The 19,722-nt window shown below is 36.4% G+C and overlaps 1 protein-coding gene across 8 annotated transcripts in view; it reads left to right on the top strand.

Annotated features, from left to right (window-relative positions):
* Positions 1–19,722, top strand: part of C2cd5 (C2 calcium dependent domain containing 5) — a 113,997-nt gene that overhangs the window by 50,758 nt on the left and 43,517 nt on the right. For all 8 annotated transcript variants that reach the window (XM_023718912.1, XM_004634553.2, XM_023718909.1 and 5 more), the window contains 5 exons: positions 4,676–4,790; positions 8,413–8,508; positions 11,204–11,395; positions 14,118–14,304; positions 17,480–17,644. In XM_023718912.1, coding sequence (XP_023574680.1) covers positions 4,676–4,790; positions 8,413–8,508; positions 11,204–11,395; positions 14,118–14,304; positions 17,480–17,644 — 755 coding nt within the window. The remainder of the gene's footprint in view (positions 1–4,675; positions 4,791–8,412; positions 8,509–11,203; positions 11,396–14,117; positions 14,305–17,479; positions 17,645–19,722) is intronic.

The following is a 19,722-nucleotide window of genomic DNA, read 5'->3' as shown; positions in this document are numbered from 1 at the left end:
TGGGGGGGGGTAGAGAAGTGAAGACAAGTGATAAGTTCTGATCTCAACAGTGACTCTTTACTGAGAGGTATTCGTGAGCAGATCTGTAAAAATTAAGCCTAAAGTAGTTAAGCACCTTTTGGTTCTCGGTATTTAAATGTTTTCTGGAAGTAGATAGAATTCAAGAAGGCAGAAATATAGTGTGTGATATCTGAGGTTTTCTGTATTACCAAGAATGTGACATAATAGTTATTCAGTTACAAATAAAAATGGAAATTGCATAGTTAAGGAATAGATTGCATTTTGGCTTTTTCTTTTTTTGCCCAGATAGCCATGCTTTCACCTTGGTCCGGTGTGCCAGCTCCCGTGCTCACATCCCCAAATCCTAGGTCTTGATGTTTGCTCTGCATTTGTACATCGTTTCCTCTAGGAGGAGAATCTTTTTCTCAAGCTGATACTAATCCTCACCCAGTGTGAAGTTATATACTCCTTTTAACCTGAGCTCTCTTAATTTCTGTTTCATGAGAGGAACTTTATCTTCTTTGAGATTTTTGTTGATTGGAGTATCACTTTCAGGTATTGAGGAACATACCTTTTCAAGACATTCTTAAAAACCTTTACTTGATCCAACTTTGTACTTTATCTCCTTTGTTCATTTGAAAGGTTGAATAATAGTCTACTTGCTTTTTAGTTCAGGATTAAAAGATTTCCCAGGCCAGTGTTATTTTCTCCTAGAGAAATATAAAAATAGAGTTGAATATAAAACTCCAGGTAGTCAGTGTTTCTAAGTTACAAGTATGTAACTGCCTAAATCTCAAAGGGATTGAATTTAGTAAAGGCGTGTTTTGTGTTGTACTGATCACTTTCTTGCTTCCTGAGATATAAATTATCACTTTAAGAATTCTTACCAGTTTTACCTGTGCTTCAGAAACAGGATAGGTTGAAAAGATGGCAAGATATCAAGCTGTGGCCATGCTCTAGTAAATAACAGTAATAAAAATGAATTAATTCTAATATCAACCTGTGTGTGCTGACATAATCCCTAAGAAGGTGCCAGTGGGTGTTGACTTAGAGCTCAGTTCATGCCTATAATTCAAAAAGCATATTAAAAGATGCGTGATATTATCTATGAGGAGTTTTGATGTATGGGAGAAAAATGATATTAATGTGTATAATAATTAAATTTAAATTTTCCCCAAATGATACCTTTTTATAATTATAAGTAATTCTGTTGATTACTGGTAGGAGCACGGTATTTAAAGTAAAGAGATTTTTAAAAAACAATCTTTGAAATACTTGTTTTTAGTCACATCTCAGCTGTATGTCCTTCGAATAACTAAATTATATCCAGTTTTATGTGTGGAATGTATAGTTGCTATACTTCTTAAGCCAGATTCTGGCTTGCTTTTTATATAAGTATGGTAGAACTTCAATTTGATATATTTCTAGGATGAATAAAACATCAAATTCATTGGTGTGTTTCCTGTAAAAATGTAGTTAGCAGTTTTTGAACCTCAGAATTCTATTATAGGAATTAAATACTCAAGTGCAAGGGTCTGAGTTCAATCCCTGGTTCCACCAAAAAAAAAAATAAAATAAAAGAATTAAATACTGTATGAATTTTTAATGTTAATAAGTTAGCTTTAATCATAATGATTCCTTGAAAATTCTCTGGTTCATATTTGGCATAGGTATAATATAGACTTTGAAATAAATTTAGCATTTCTTTAATATTAAATAGGTAATTCAATCTAAATTTTATTATTAAATAACCCCTAAATTTAATAGGCACAAAATTTGTTCTTTGACCTCATGCTTACAACCGTAGGCTACTATTGTTAATACAATTTCTAGTTCGTGATTCAGCGCGCCCTACTGTGTGCTTGCCTTGCTTTCACCGAGAACCTAGGGCCATTACTTTCTGTAACCATTTCAGTGAGCTGCCATAGTTTCAGTCTGTACTGTCACCTGATCCAAGCATGCGCCAAAATATCACTGTTTCTGGCTCCTGTATTGCTGAATCTGCTTTGCAAACCCTTTGTCCTTGAGCTTTTGCTTTAACCAAAAATAAAATCTAACAAATTCTCTCAGTGTGGACATCTGCCCTTTGCTTTCTTAGCTCCCATGCTGTGTAACTCAAGCTTTCTATTAAACTTGTAAATACTTATTAAGTACAGTAATGGCATCCCCATGTGCAGTTGTGTGGCTCATTTGTCAAAATAAAGGCTGCTTGTGAAATTGTCAGAAGAATATGAATGCTCCACTCGTGCTGCATTCAGCTTTTTTTTTTTTTTTTTTTAATCAGCCACTTAATCCTTTCATGATGTTTGGTTTAATTATCTGCTTATTTTATGTGTTATACCAAGGTAAGTTTAATGTAAAGTTACATTGTATTCTGTGTAGTTATGTGTATCCCGTTAGGAATTACTATTACATATTTTTCCATTAGACATGCTGGCAATTTCTAAATATGTTTGCTTGTAATTTGAATAATTTCCTCCAATTTTTAAATTAATTTTAAAATCAGTGTTACAGATTACTTCCTGTGAAATTCATTTTTAAAACAAGCTATTGTGTATTACTTGTGGTACTGATGTAGGCAGTCTAATGTGAGAAACAGCACAATTATTTGCTTTAGAAAATAATATTTTAATATTCTAGAATGGCTTAAAAAGTAAATAGCAGATTCTGCTAATGAGTTTAGGAAGAGAGACTATAGTTCATGTAGTACATCAGGAAAACAGCTTTCTAAACAGATACAGTTCTGTCATTCTATCATTATTTGTGATACCTGTTTTCTCAGAATCATGAATATTTTGATAAATGAATGACTACTTGAGTAATAGTTTGTTTCACACTGAAATTTTCTGATAGGAAAGGATAATATTAAATGCATATTCAAACACATGTCCTAGAAGCAAAAGCAAGTATGGGCTTAAAAATGTATTATAGTAATGAATACAAGTCAATTAGGATATGACAAAATTACAATAGTAATAAATATGCACAATAAGGCCAACTAATTATTGCACACATTTCTGAATTCATAATATTGACTTCTAACACTATACTGTAGTCTTTTCTATTTCTCTTCCTTCATTTTATCTTATACTTTGATCTTTCCCTCAGTTTCCTGAAGTCTGCATTTCTTGCTTTTCTTCTCAAAGAAAGTTTTAGGGTATCTCAGTCTTGGATCCAAAACTTTAATTCAAGAATTGACTGGCATCATTTATAGTTCTGGCTTTAATCTCATTTCTCCCTTTTGCTGATCTCCTCCCTGTGGGGGAAACAAAATCACATCGTAGGAATGTGCACTGTAACAAGCTTCTTAACCTTTCTTTACTTTGCTGTCTTCACTATTTTACTAGTGAGTATAATCCTTATTTTACTAATTTTGAAAAACATTTTAAAAATTGTATAACAGTATAAAAATGGAAAGTGATTTTGAATTCTTTGGTTTTCAGTTTTAATGGTGCCTTACATGTGGAAAATTTACAGTAAGCTTATCACCCTGTTTAAAGTTTTCAGATTGTTTCCAAATGGTCATTGGCTACCAAAAGAAAAAAAATCACAATGTATTAATTATGGACTGTTTCTGTTTTTAATGTCTTTGAACATAAAAAGTTACTGTAATTTGCAGCTGCTGTTCACCAAGAGTTTGCAGCTAATTGCAAGTGATTGGGAAATATGTGTGACAGCTGTTCCATTTATAATGCTCTATTAGAAGCGCTTCCTGTGACAATTAAATGCAGTTGTGTGATTTTTAAGCACTGCTGCTCCCTTCCCTTCTTTTTTCCAATCAGGGATCAACCAGGCCTTTCTCATGCCAGGCAAGGGCTTTACCAGTAAGCTACATCTCCAGCTGTAGAAACAAAAAAAAAAAGTTTTTTCTTCTTTTTGGTGATGGTGAAGTGAGAGTCTCATTGTGTTGCCCAGACTGGTCTCAAACTTCTGGGTTCAAATGATTCTCCTGTCTCTCCTCCAAGAATCTACAGCTTTGCTGTGGGTAAATGCCACCATGCCCATATAAGCTGTTGGTTGTTTTGTTTTTTTTTTAAGTTGCAGTTCCATTCATGGAATTTATTGTTTTACGTGAAATTGTCCTTCTGTATATTCACCAAATTATTTTTGTGTTAATCTTTTAAATATATTTACTGTTGATGGGGAGGATTGATTGGCTAGCCCCTTTATTTTCTCACCAATTTACTTTAGACCCTACATCTCTATAGAAGGATGACTAATATAGATTTTTCTCTTTCAAACTTGACACATCTTTGCCTTAGAATATAGTGGGTTTTAAAAAATTTAGTACCTTGAAATGAAGTTAGAATTTATATAAAATTTATGGGTATAGCATATGATGTGTTCCTTCAATGAGGTGAAACATAGCTTATCAATTCAGACTAGAAGCTGGATGCTCTGGGCACACATTTTGATCTCTTCCTAATAAAGTGCTCAGTATGGGTGTCCCTTAAAGTAGTTAAGCATGCAGTGGTTTTTTTTTTTATTTTTCCCTAGCCACTAAGTTGAAAATGTTTGAGAAGTAGCATTTTAAAGATAGGAAGTTTAAAAATCTGTTAGAGAGCAATACCTCTATGCCTCCTGTTACGTGTTTATTTTAAATGTTTCTTGTTCATAGATTGCATGCTGTGGAATAGTGAACTGATGTAATTTTTTTTTTTTTTTTTTTTTTCAGATGAACCAGAAACTCGGGATGCATGGTGGGCAGAAATCAGACAAGAAATAAAATCACATGCTAAAGCACTAGGCTGCCATGCTGTGGTGGGCTACAGTGAGTCAACCAGCATCTGGTAAAGGCTTACAGCTTGTATTCGATATTGGTATTTAGACTGTCATCTTTTTAATTTAATTTTATTTTTTTAATTTTTTTGAGAAACAGCAATGAGATAGTTTCAAAACAGATTAGTAGGACAGTTACAGTAATTAACACATTGCATATTGTCTTTGTAGTAGTTATTCGTAGTGCAAGATTCAGACATGATATCTTGTCTAAACACTATTAGTATAAATCTTCTTATTGAACTAAGATAAAGTAGCTGTATATCTATCCTATTTTGTATATATATATATATATATTTTTTTTTTTTTTTTCACTACAAAGTGGACCTTCATTTATATTAGATTGTCATCTTAAAGGGGAACTATTTTGTGAGCATAGAAAGTACAGAGCAGTGGAGCAGTATAGAGTATGGGCCTTTAGCACATTAGATCAAGTTTAGTATGCTGTCTTTCCTACTAAAGCGCTGTCAAAGTTAGGCAGTGTTTCTCCTCTGAAAGTCTCAGGTCATCCATTGAAGTGGTGATAGTGCAACCTATGGTACCCAAGTCTTAGACATGGGAAGGTCTAATTTACTCCAGTATGTGACTTTTTCTAACTCCTTCCACTAGTTTACTTGGAACCCTTGATTTTGTGTAAATGAATTTGACAAGGGTCTTTAAACTTACTCTGTAAATTCATTCTGCTTGCACTTACTAATTGTGATATAACTTTGTCCTGATAACAAGTCATCCTTTTCAACTCTGCTAGATTAGGGATTTCCATACTCTTTGTTCTGAGCTTTTTCCTCCTGCCTTTCATATTAACACCTGTTAAGTCAGTGCCACTCCAGTGTTACTAATCTTCAAATATTTTTCTGCCTTTCTTTGTTGAATTTTTCTGGGTTGAATTTTCTCATTATCAATTCACCCATTGCCACTTGACTTACCCATATTTTGGACCTTGCTATCTCTTGAAAATACTCCACTTTAAAAATTGAAAACTGAAAGTGTAAATAAGAACCAAAATATATGGTAGATATGGTGGAATAGAAAGAAATTGTTCAAAAGGAAAGCAAGTAGGCAAGGGGAAGGAAAAAGAAGGGAAAAGAAGAAAATGAGAACAACAGAAATGAAAACAAAGCTTTGTAAATGGGGAGGTGAAGAGGAGTGGAAGGGAGGGGCTACGAATGGGGAAAAAAGATGAATCAATATAGACCATGTACAGCTACAAGTTTCCTGTGAGGAATGTGATCCTTATGTATACTTACTTACATTAGACCATTAAATTAACTTTGAAAATAGCTAAAATATTGAAACTTTAGGGCCAGTAAGATAGCTCAGCAGTCTAAAGTGCCAGCTTAGGCAAGTTTAGGCAAATGCATAGGGACCTTGTTTTGATCCCTGGCACCACATCCTGCACCAGCCCCATCCCCAGGGTGGGCTAAGCCATCCCCCCAAAAGATTTGAAACTTTAATACTCTCAGATTATAATATACTGTTTTTCCATTAATCTCATTTGCTTACTTGTACCTAATTTGTTTTTCTCTAATTATCTTAAGTATTTTTCCAGTCCCTTTCTTGGATTCTAGCTTTACTTGATATTTTGCCATTATTTGAATTCTACTTTCACCCTCTTTGTAAGTTTATCATTGTTGTCATCTAGAAGGTGTTTGACCTTTTTCTATCTTTTATACACCTTTTATTTTTGGATAATTCATATTGCTAGATCTCCTGATTTTATGATGGATCATTATCATTAGAAAAAGATCATTAAAATAGGAGTATTATAGAGCTCTATTGTTTAATCTTCTGTAGGATATGTCTTTTTTTGTTGACGTACTACTTTCAAACCATTTGATTCCTAGAGTAGCCGCCCTACTCTTGTTAGCCACCAACTTTGTAATTTGTATTCTGTATGTATTCCCCTGTAGAGAGTTTTGTGTATGCATCAATTTGATGCCGTATGTTATCAGGTAGGTTGAGGTGATTTGATTGGTTGGTTGACTGATTGATTGAGACAGAGTCTTGCTGAACAGGCTGTCCTTGAATTGACACATGGTTGGCACTGAATTTGTGGCAATTCTTCCTCAGCTTCCCCATGCTGGGATAACAGATGTGTGCTCCCTGACACAGTGAAGGTTGTGATTATAAATGATGTAGTTCTTACCATCAGATTTACATTGTTGTGCAGAAGTATGGCAAGACTAATACATGTTATATTACCCCTGCCTCTGCCTCCATATTTGAGATTAAACCCAAGACTTGCAGTGAGGCACATCCCCAAAACTTTTCATTTTTTATTTTGAGATAGGGTCTCACTAAATTGTTCAGTCTAGGCTTGAACTTATGACCTCCCTGCTTCAGCCTTCCAGAGTGCTGGGATTACAAGCATGTACAAGCTCAGCCAGTGTAATACACTGTATGGTTGCAGTATTCCAAGTTGCTTCAGGATCTCTGAGGGCTGGGAGTCAGAAGGACTGGAAGAAAATGTCAGTGACATAATGTTGCTTGAACTGAATCTTGGGAGATAAATATTACAAAAATGAAAGGAGGAGGTACGTGGAGAATGCTCAAAACCAAGAGCTGCATATGGAGAATGGCAGGCAGTATAGAGTCAGCCTAGCGAAAGACGGGTCACGGGGCAAGAGTCGGGGCATTTGTCCAATGAATTTACAAACAGACTTAAGTGTGTCTGCTGGGAACTCCTTGCCCCTTCCATCTACATGTTAAAAAACCTTTACATTTAAATCCACCTTTACCAATTTCTTCTAACCTTTCCTACCTACTATTACTGGACTGAACTCTTTGGAATATCCATCTGCTCTTATTTAACTCTTGGATTGTAAACCCGCAGAGGCTGGGGTTGTTCCTTCTGACCCCTCAGTGCCCACTTACCTCTTAAGTATGCTGTTCCTGTGCTCCTCGTAGTTCATGTCACTCTTTCTGCCTGTGTTTCAGTTTCTGTACATCTAGTCCTTGTTTTGAGCATTCCATTCCTAGGCTGCTACTTATCTCATCATTCAGTAGTTATGTTGATTGTTTGCTTATTTTAACTTTTAAACTAAGTGATATATAATAAAGAATTTTTAAAAATCCATTTAAAAATCATGCATATATACACACATTATATCATAGAAGCTCCATATGGTATATTTTGGATATTGTTTTGGACACTTATAATTCCAGTTCAGATTAAGCTATAGCAACATAGATGCTTACATAGTTATTTTCTTTTAGACTTTATGTTTTGAAGAAAATCTTCATACAGTTCAATGCATTATTACTGAATTCATCAGTATAATTTGAAACATTTTAACCTTTCAGAAAACTGGTATATTAAATATACTTTGTTTCAATTTTTAATTTGTAAAGAGTTCCTTATGTTCCATTTCAGGTGAAGTGATTACTTTTTTCTTTTTTTGGTGGTGGGGATCAAACCCAGGGCCAAGTGTATGCTAGGTAAGCACTCCACCACTGAACCACACCACTAGCCCAGTATTTCTAGTTTCTCACCTAGGTTTTAATAGGTTATTCTGAATATTATTTAGCATTAATAGAGTCCTACTTTAATTTGTCACTGTTGTGGTCATTGGTATGTGGTAGTAGTTATATTGGCTGAAACACTTTTTAAAAATAATATGTTTTGTTTTTCAGTGAAGAAGTCTGTATTTTATCAGCATCTGGCACAGCAGCTGTACTGAATCCTCGATTTCTACAGGATGGCACCGTGGAGGGCTGTTTGGAACAGAGGTTGTCATGGCAGTCTGGCTTGTTTAGAAGGGTAGAGAAGGGAGAGGTTGACTCCGCGCCAGGATAGCTCTGCTCCACAAGGAGGCTGATAGTGTTGTGGGAGTTAGGACCAAGCACTTCACTGAGTGCCAGCTAACTGGTGATTGTGAAGGAATGCAGGATTCTAGACTGTGTTAGACACATTATCATTTCAGGTGTAACAGCAAGAAAAACACCGAAATGGCACCCAGGATCTGGAGGCAGATTTACTATGCATTAATGGGCACAGATCAGGACGATTCCCACAACAGCAGGCCCTGAAGGCTCAGGGAGGGAGGTTTTTCTGGGGGTTGGCTGCAGAGCGGAAGTACAGAGGCAGAGATTTGGCTGCCTTTGGTTGGGTCTTCAGCATGCATTGCAGAGAGCAGCTACTTGTAGGAGACGGAAGTAGCGGGGCCCGTGGCAGGAACTGCGCCAGGCAGCTAGCAGGCGGGGGCATCTTCTGTACTCTTTGGTGTAGGGTCTCGTTACACAGTACACACTCGGTGAATCTCCTGTTTCAGCCTCCCTAGTGCTGGATTACAGGCATGTGCCACCATGCCTGGTTCTAGGGCCAGCACGGCGTGCAGTACAGGAGCTCGAACTTGGGGCCTTGTACTTGCCAGGCAGGCACTGATGCCGCCGAGCTAGCTCCCCAGCCTTACTCTAGTGTCTCAGTAGGTGACACTCATGCTGTAAACTGCAGAATGCCAAGTTGTTCTTTTCGGCTTTGTCATAATATAGAAATAATTTATGACTGTTCCTTTTCCCTTTATCTCACCTTCAAAGCAGTAAAAGTCTTATTTCACAAAATAAAAGTACGTTATGTACATTTCATATACAAAACTACATGAAAAACTTTAATACATGTGAAACAAAAACAAGGTGAAAGCATTAAATGAAATGAGCTCACTTGGGCATTTTTGGTTATTGGTCACATTTGAACTGTTAGCCATAAATATTAAAAATGCCTTTGATAACTAGATAAAACTACCAAATATATATGTAGCTATTAGTTTGGTATCAGTCTACCTGGATAAAAGTATTTATTAACTTTTGTAGCCACCATAGTCAGTTTTGCTGTTTTTCTCCCAGTACTGAGATACTAAGTGTAAATTAAGAAAGTAAAAATATTTTATATCTGTTTAGATTTGTTACTGACTTGCAAGTCTCTGTAACAAAGCTGTGGTAGCCCTGAGTCAGAAGAGGACCTTTTGTCAGTACCCATTAAATGGGTATTCACCATTCTATATGACAGACACTTAATAGTCATCCTAAGTAGGGGACACCGAGGTAAAGATAACGGTTGGAAAACTCTATTGAGAAAACTCTCTTGGCGTGTCCTGCAGATCCATTCCATTTTTTTTTTTTTTTCCCAATGCAGAGGACTGAGCCCAAGGGCTTGGGTATGTTAAGCAAGTTACACTCAGTCCCAACCCAGTGTTATTCTTGCTTTTTAGATGCTCCTTTTTCCTGCTGCTTTGTGTTTTGTGGCTCTGATAGAACAGTGAGTTCTCAAAGCAGCTCAATACTATTATAGAGCATTTAAGTATATCCATCCTCTTGTTTTGACTTTCTCAAATTTAGTGACTGAAAAAGTGGTTAGCCGGGCATGGTGGTACATGTCTGTCAGCCAGCACTTGGGAGGCTGTGGTAGCAGGGTCACTTCAAAGTTGAGGCCAGCATGGGCTACATAAGTGAGCTCAAAGTCCAGCAAAAGAAAGTGCTTAGTCATTCTAAAATGCATTCACAAAGAGCATATAGTTTAACAAACATTTTACAGTGATTGGAAAAGTTTGGATGGTACAATTGTGATTTTTTTTGTGATACATGTGGCATTTGTGAAGCAGGTATTTTAGGTTTTCAGAAAGGGTAAAGTAGCTGTTAGGCATTAGAGTTTTTATTTTTTTATTATTGATTTATTTTATTTATTTATTTTTTTTGGCGGAACTGGGGATTGAACTCAGGCCCTTGCGCTTGCCAGGGAAGCGCTTATTCTACTGAGCCATCTCCCCGGCCCCATAGAGATTTTTAGAGTATGCCTTTTTTAAATTTGTTTTTCTGGTTAAGTGCATTTATTTTTTTCAAATTGTTGAGATGTTTGATTAAATTTTTTTCCTTAGGAATTTTTAATACTTACATTTTTCAGCTAGTACATTGTCTCTGACTTCCACCCCCGTGTTTTTATGTGGTATTCCACCCTAAAACTCTGAGACTATAGTGGTCTGTTGGTCAGGTGGTCAGGCATCAAACAAAACTGGTGTATAGTGCCTTTACTTCTATAAGACCTTCCTGTCATGGGAACAGTGTGTAATTTTGCTTTCCTGGTCATTTGTAATTCTTATCAATCATAGTAGTGCTCCTTACTATTGTTCTGTGGTAGAAGTTGTGTAGGTTATACAGAAGTACTACATATATATATATATATATATATATATATATATATATTACATATTTTTGAAAAAATCCATTTTTTAATTTATTGAGAAACAAATAGCAATGAGACAGTTTCAAATGATTGCTAGCACAGTTTCAATAATTAATACATTGCATATTGTTGTCTTAGTGGTTCTGCATTGTGCAATCCATAAGTTTTCAAGAATGCCTTTTTTCTTTTGTGTAAGGGATCTCACCCTGGCTACAATGCCTTGTCTGTTTTCTTAATGTCTTTGTTTAGGCTTGAAGAGAACTTGCCTGTGGGCTGTGGATTTTGCCACATACCGTATGATGAACTGAACATGCCATTCCCAGCTCATCTCACGTACTGCTATAACTGCAGGAAACAAAAAGTTCCTGATGTTCTCTTTACAACTATAGACCTTCCCACAGATGCAATGGTCATTGGAAAAGGCTGTCTTATTCAAGCGAGGTATGTTCGCACAAACAATATTGGATGTCCCTAAAAATTAGGAGGTACTGAGTCAAGTCTGTTTTTAGACATGTATTATTTCCTACCTGTTCAACTCTGGATAAACTGAGTAATTGTATTGGAACTTTGTATTTTATTGCATAAACAATAGGGAGTGAAAGGAGAAATACCCTGGAGTATAAAAACCTCTAATAAGTTTATATGCAAAATCATTTAAGTTCTTTATAAATGTCTACTAGTATTAATTACCCTTCCTACATATTAGTGATGTGATTCAATATGAAGTACTTTAATGACATTAAATATATACTATGGAAATTGTGTTCTTTTTTCTTCTAAATCCTGCTCTGCCATGTTTCTTTCACTGTTTCACTGAACTGTTAAGAGTTCCTTTTTAAAAAGGCACTAGAAAAAGAAATCTTAGACTGTAACTACTGCTTGGGGGTTTCTGTCTTCATCTCACTTAAGATCTCAGCACTAAGAGACAGTTGATCATCTGCACATGTGAAATTCCTTTGCTCTCAGTGTCACATCTTCTGTGTTTTCTTACTTTGTTAGGCATTAGCTTCCTTGTTGACTCCTCATTTCTTGGTTTTTAAGAGCCATTGGTTCAGACTTTCTATGAACTCACAGGTCTGTACGGTATCTGTCTGAGCTCTAAATTTATGATTGTAGTCCACAATGTTCTTCTGAACCTCAAACCCATATACCTGTCCACTTCACACCCCATTTTTCTGTATTATAGGCATCTCATACTTGTTCAAAGTTGAACTGTTTATCCTCTCTACTTCTTAATTAGTCTTTTGGTTTTATTTTAAATAAACATTTTTGTGTAGTTCTTCATGCCAAAGTTGGTATTCTTTAATAGTTTGTCTTTCTCAGCCTCTCCACATCAAATTCACTCAAAGTCATGTTAAGTTTTCTTCTGAAATCTGTTTCTAACCTATTTACCTTATATCCTAGACCTTTCATTTGGGCATGTTTTTCTTTTTTAATGAAGAATTAACTGTTTTTGTCTGAAAAGCATGTTTATTTTACGTTTAAAACATTTTGGGCTGGCATTCTTCTTTCAGCATGTTGAAGATAACCTTTTACCACTGCCTTTTGAATTTCCTTGCTGCTGTTGAGAAATCATAAGTAACATAATAAGTAAACAATCATAGGTATTGTTTTTTTTGAAGGTAACCTGTCTGATATATAATAGAAGGTTAAATAGCTTATGTTCTTTTAGTTAAATAGCTAATTTTTTTTTGGGGGGGGGAAACAAATACGAAATTTATTTGATTAATGTATTATAACATTACAAAGCTACATATTTTTTCTCTTGACAGAGATTTTTCTTTTGTATTTTTCCATGTTTTGTTTTGCTTAGTCTCTTTTTTCCATAATTTTATTGAGAAACAAATAGCAATGAGACAGTTTCAAATCCGATTAGTAGGACAGTTTCAATAATTAATACACTGCATATTATTATCTTAGTGGTTATTCATTATACAAGATGCAGACATGAGATCCTGTTTGCAAAAATACCTGTTCCATGTTATGCCTAAGATGTTTGATATTCAGACAGATAGTGAGGTTAAGCTCAACTGCTTAGGTTGTAGGAAAATAACAATAAGCTTCTCTTCTGGAGGGTTAACAACCTAAGTTTGCAGACGAAAATTAGAGAAAAAGGAGGGCTGCAAGGAAAGCCAACATTTTGGCCCTAGCCTTTCAAGGTCAGTAAACTGAGGACGTAGGAGAACCTGTACTGTAACTTCATGTAACTCAGTTGTGTCCCAAATTTTCTGATCAAGGAAATTATGGGGCCACAGAGGAAAGTCATTGATGTTGTAGAGTGTGCCTAAGGAGAGTCACATGGAGAGAAAACATTTTCTCAGGCTTTCAAAGAGAGCAAATTGGTCAAGCAATGGCTGTGACTCATCCACATGGCTGACACTGACAAAGAATCTACAAACTACAGTAAAGGGTTTCAGAATAAGTCCAGAGGGGATTTGACTAACCTTATCAGATACAAAAGCTACATTTCTTGTTATATAGGCCTTTCTTTACCTTGGTCTTGACCGTCCATCAGAAAAGTATAAAAATGAAGTATAAAAAGTACAGCCATATTAATATGCTGAACGGTAAAAGGTTCAAGTGAACAACTTCTGACATTGCCAGGCTTATGGAAAACCCACTACTTTTATGGGATACTGGACTCTTTTGGAATATTTTGCTGAATTCACACACCTATAATATTTAAATGACAAAACTAAACACAAAAAAGGGGATACAAATGAATGACCATTTTGTATCTGTATATTCAAAATAGTTAGGATAGATATACAACTACATTCCTTTAAATCAATGAATAGAAAGATTTGTTCTGATAGTTAAATAGCTTATGTTCTTTCAATGAGTGTATAAATCTTCTGCTTCATTCATATGATCACAAGCAGTTATGGATCCTGTATTTTTTTTTAATCTGTTGTCTAGTAATTTTGATCAACATTAAATCATTTCTAGAGATTCTGAGATTTTTCATTTTTGTTTATTAACATGGTTTTGATGAACGTTCACACAGTGATGAAAATGGCAGAAAGGATTATTGCTATAACTTAACCTACCTGAAACAACTAGGTATTCTATTAATCATACTTTCAATAAGTTTGAAAAGTTGGACATTTTTTAAGCTGATACATCACTTACTTTGCACTGACTGAATTACTTCCCTTTGTAGGTTATGTCGCTTAAAAAAGAAAGCACAAGCAGAAGCAAATGCTACGGCTATCAGTAATCTCCTGCCTTTTATGGAATATGAAGTTCATACTCAGCTAATGAATAAGCTAAAACTCAAAGGGATGAATGCTTTGTTTGGACTAAGAATTCAGATCACAGTGGGTGAAAATATGTTGATGGGCCTTGCAGTAAGTTTAGAAGCTTTTGGTTTTCTGTTTTCCATAATTTATACAAAATCCTGTTTTGTGTGATTCAAAGTCATTTGAAAAGAAGTAGCTAAAGAGACTGACATCAGGACCTTACGGATTGGGTACATTGTAGGAAGTAACGAATCTAGTGATACCTTCACAAATTTTAAAGTGACTGACCATATGCTCAGTAGTTCTATTTCTAAAAATTATCTATTGTAGACAATTATCTGTTGTCACCTTAGAAGGTGACAGCCATTGATCTGGACTGGAGTACTGTTTATGTATTTATAAAACAGGCTTTTTCTGTATTGGTACTGGTGCGATTTGGCGCAAGAGGGTATTTAATCTGGGCCATGCCTAGCCTGTGCATGTTGGTCGCGCCCTCTAGCGGTCACAAGCAGATGTCCAGCCCTTGCCAGCTGGCCCTTGGGCGCAAAATCACCTCTGCGAGGACTGGGCACTAAAATAATGTTTAGTTTTAATGGAGAAAATAAAGCAAAACATGTGATATGCTTCCTATTATTAAATAACTAAGGTTCATCATAAATGTATTCTTGTGGCAAACTGTAAAATGTATACTAAAATATGTTCTTAAGGGCTGATGAATTCTAAGTCAGAAAAATATCTTTAATGTACTTTATGTTCACATGGGCTTATTGGAAGATAAGTTCTGACTGGAGAGACATCAGTGGAAAAGTCAGCGCTGCTCTTAAGTAGCAAGAGACCCAGAGAACTAGGTACCTGTGAAACAAATTGATGCATAAAATAGGATCGCATTTTGTTAGTCAGAATTTTTGTCTGTGTCACTGGCAGCTTTAAATTGGAATTCTTTTATCACCTTTCTAAGATATGCATACATACTTAATTTTCAGAAATTTATGGAAAGGAACTTTTTCATATAATTTTTTAGTTAAAAAGAAACTAGTTTTCTTTTTCATGTATTCTTTGTATAAAAGCAAATATGTAAATATTTGTATGAAGGGAGTTATTGTGTGATACGATAAATGATTAGATATTCTAATATTTTAGCTAGAAAAATGTGTAATAGAGTAACCTGGTTTATATTAAGATAAAGTGTTTAGTGGGGAAAATGTTTCTTTTAATTCAATCATCTATAAATTCGTGTGCCTAGCAAGAACATTCATGCTGAATATAAGACTAGTAATTCACGCTGAATGTAAGGCCAGTGATCAGTGGATGCATATGGAAACTAAGACCTGAATTCATATTCAGAGGCTGAAAAATCTTTTGCCAAAAATACCAAACCTTTCTGGTGTTTGAATCCTGTGTAGATGCTATAATTATAAGGTTTGCCTCAAATACTACTTTGCTGATTCATATTAATCTTTTTCTTCTTGATCACTAGTGACAACAGTTGTAACTTTGTGGCATTTTGGCCTTTGTGCTATCTTATAATTTGCACATTTCAATGTCAAGATTGCAAGAAAAACAAGTTATACATATGAGATCTGAATCTAACTGTTCCATCTGTCTGTTACTTTTCTCTCATTGCTGGGACAGATACCTGACGCTCAAAATGAAGGAAGGAAAGATTTATTTAGCTCACAGTTACTGGAGGGTTCAGTCCATACTCAGCTGGCTCCAGCATAGAGTGGCACGTGGCGGAGAGCAGTCATTCATGGCGGCAGCAAATAGGAGCAAGGGAGGAGTAGCAGCAGCAGTGGCGGTGGAGAGCAAGTCCGTCTCCCTTGTGTTGCTTTCTGGCTGTCTGCCCCAGGCTGGTGCAGTACCCACTCTCATCATCCCAGCAGCACTCACGCCTGTAATCCCAGAGGATCATGAGTTGATCACAAACTCTAGAAGTTGGTCCTATGGCTGCATGAGGCTTTGGGGGGACAAGGAGGCACAAACCATGCCACCACCATAGCTAATATTCAGTGAGTGACTACTAGGTGTCTAGACACCACTGGTCTGGAACCAGTGTAATATTATTTTTACTTGATAAGAAATAACAAATACTGTCAGAGGCTTCATCTCAAAAGTGTTACGGTTACATGCAGTCAACTGGGTTTCAAACCCAGCACCACTCAGGCCCGTTTACTCCTGAATGAATGGGCTAAGAAAGTGTGGCTGTGGTGTACGGAGGCTTCTGTGGCCTGGTGAGCGCTTGCAGTTGAGGAGCTGTGGTGGTGAACTGGAGGGGTCCGCTTCATCTACGGGGCAGACTTCACCAGAGTATCCCGTCCTTTCTAGGGGTGGACGTTTTAGCATTTGATTAATCAAATTAGCATTTGATAAATTTTTTAAAAATAATAATTCAAGTTTGGTGTAGTGGTAATCCCAGCACTCAGGAGGCGGTGGCAGGAGGATCGCTGTGAGTTTGAAGCTAGCCTGGGCTACACAGTGAGACCCTGTCTGAAAAAAAAAAGAAAAAAGCAAACAATAGCAATGACAACAACAAAAAATTAAGAAGTTCAAAATATGCAGATATTCCATTTTACTTCTTTGATGTTAACAATTTCATGTTTATCCTTTATTTTTGCTCTCTTACATTAATATAAACCTAAATGCACATATAAATTTTATCTTGTATTTCCTGTGATAGTTTTATACTAATAATATGAAATAACTGTGAAGCCATTAGGGATTAATAGTTACTTAACTAGTTACATAAAACAAATCTGTCAACTAAAAATGTTTTTCTTGGTAATTAGGACATAGAGTGGTACAGTGAGAATTCCTTGGGGTTTGCAGGGAGGACAGTTAGATTTAGATCTCTGTATGTATTGACTGTGGTCTTGAATAAGTTCAATCTTTTTTGTGCTTCAATTTTTTTTCCCCTTTGGACTTGGAAAAACTTTCCTTTTATTTTTTTCCACCATTAAAGTTTGACTTTATGTTTTTGCTCTGTTATTTTTTTCTTGCAATTTTTTTAATATTTAAAAGGTTAAAAACTTTAAAAGTACAGTGGAGTATGCACTGAAAAGTTAATACCCTTTTTTAACAACTGTCCCCTCCCTGCCCAATGTCCTTCCCAGAGGAAACCAAGCAGTTCCTGCTCTGTTTTCCGTGCCCTTCTCGAGGTCGCTGTGCGTGCACTGGTGCATCGGTGCCTTCCCTGCGGGGCAGAGGCCACGCTCCAAACAGGAACACCTACAGGCCAGTGTATTTCCGATAGTTCGTCTGATGCTTTCCCCATTTCCTTTACAAGTCTGCCACGGGAGTGTACTTAGCAGCCTTGCCAGCACCTGGGGGCATTCAGATTGCTGGAAAGACACCAAATGACGGCTCGTATGAGCAGCATATCTCCCATATGCAGAAGAAGATAAATGACACGATTGCTAAGAACAGAGAGTTATATGAAATCAATCCTCCGGTAAGTAAAAGAAATCAACATTGTGAATATATTGGTTTTGTTCAGATATTGGTATTTTTTAAGGTAGCTTACTTTGCACATAAAAGTTTTGTTTAATTCTAACTTTTACATTGACTATCCTTATTACTTTTCTTTTGACTTCCTTAATGTCTTTTCCAAATATCTCCTTTCAGAGAAACTGCCCTGAATGATCCTTTTCAAAACTTGCAACTCTTTTATCATTTTTGGTATTTACTATTGCTCTTCTCTCACTTTTTTGAGTAACCTATTTATCTTATCTGTGTGCGTGTGTGTGTGTGTGTGTGTGTGTGTGTGTGTGACTTCCCATCACCTACACACAAAAAAAGTGGATCTTTTAGCTTCCTTGCTGTGACAAGGCAGAGGTGAGTTGTGCTTTATCTGTTCTGTGGGTTCACTGGGCGTGGTGGCACATGCCTGTAACCTCAGAAATCAGGAGGCTGAAACAGTGCAATGAAGATCCGTTGGGAATGTATTTCTTTTGCCTAGAAGAGTTTTCATAGTAGTAGCCTCTCAAGTATTTGTTTAATGATTAAGTTAATAGTTTACAATGCTTTTTTTTTTTTGGCAGAACCAGGGATTGAACTCAGGCCCCTGCACTTGCCAGGCAAACACTTATTCTACTGAGCTATCTCCCCTGTTTTTTTTTTTTATGTTCTTTTTTTAATATTAGGGAAGGGTCTACAGAGTGTTCAGGGTCTCAGACTCATAGTGATCTGCCTCTGTAGAGCCTCCCAAGAGCTGGGATTACAGGCATGCGCCACCATGCCCAGTCTCAATTGCCATCTCAGCAGGCCCCGGGGGTGAGGCCACCATACATAGCAGGCCCAGGGATCGAACCCCCAGGCCCTGTGCCTGCTTGCAGGTGTCTTTTAAAAAAAATAAAATAAATAAATAAAAGAAATTGTTTTTCCATGCTAAAAGACCAGTATGGTGTTTTAGTTGCACTTCAATTTTTCCATTTTCTTCCCAGTAATTTCTGTAGTCAGCCTTCTTGCCAAGTGGGCAACTCCCCAAGATGCAAGTGATCAGCAGTGATCACTTGCATAGATGCCTAATACCTCTGAGTGATTATTATTATTATTATTATTTTGATACAGGTGTTGCTATGTAGTGCAGGTTGACCTTGAACTTGCTGTCTCGCCTAGACTGGCCTTGAACCCAAAGCAGTCCTCCTACCTCTCTGCCTCCTGAGTGTTGGGATTACAGGCTCACTTCACCACACCCTGCACATTAGTAGTAATTTACACAGATGACTTATAGCTATCAATGATTATTTATAGAGATGCCTGCAGCCATCAGGGATTACTTATACAGATTCCTTATAGACTTCAGTGATTACATGTACAGATGCCTTGTAGCCATCAGTAGTTACTTACATAGAGGCCTTGTAGCCATCAATGATTACTGATACAAATACCTTCTAGCCATTATAAAAGTTACGTGTGTTGTAGTTAAAAAGCATTATTTAATTTTTTTATTTTTATGAATCTCTTATAATGAAATACATTTACAACAGGAGTGTTTGGATAATGTTTTTATTATTTTATACTTACCCTCTTAATTTTGCTGGCTTGTTTTAGAATAGTGTGCATGAGTTCTCACTCCAGACCAACTGCTTTTGTCATATTACTCTCCAGCAGATTTATGACAACAGTGAAAAATTTTTAAGAGGTAATGCTGGAGAGGTGTGTTGTTTAGTGTGGTAGCTGTCGGGCGCTGGGCACGGACTGGGCTGAACTGAGAGCTGCGTTGAGTGCAGAATGCACACTGGCTTGGCCAGGTGTGCTGGTGCGTGCCTACAACCGTGCACAGGGAAGGCTGAGGCAGGAGGAACACCATGAGTTTGAGGCAGCCTGGACTAAATTAGTAAGCTTAAGGCTAACCTGAAATACATGGTAAGGCCCTATCTTTAAACAAATATTATACACACATATATGTATAGATATGCAACATGCATATTGGATTTTGATGACTTGTAATAGAAAGGAATTAAGGAATGTAATTCCTTTTTATTGAATATTTGTCATATTAATTACATGTTGAAAATGTAATGTTTG

This window comes from Octodon degus, unplaced genomic scaffold (assembly GCF_000260255.1).
Source record: "Octodon degus isolate 3935 unplaced genomic scaffold, OctDeg1.0 scaffold00064, whole genome shotgun sequence".
NCBI classification, from domain to species: Eukaryota; Metazoa; Chordata; class Mammalia; order Rodentia; family Octodontidae; genus Octodon; species Octodon degus.
This window is presented reverse-complemented; position numbering and strand designations above follow the sequence as displayed.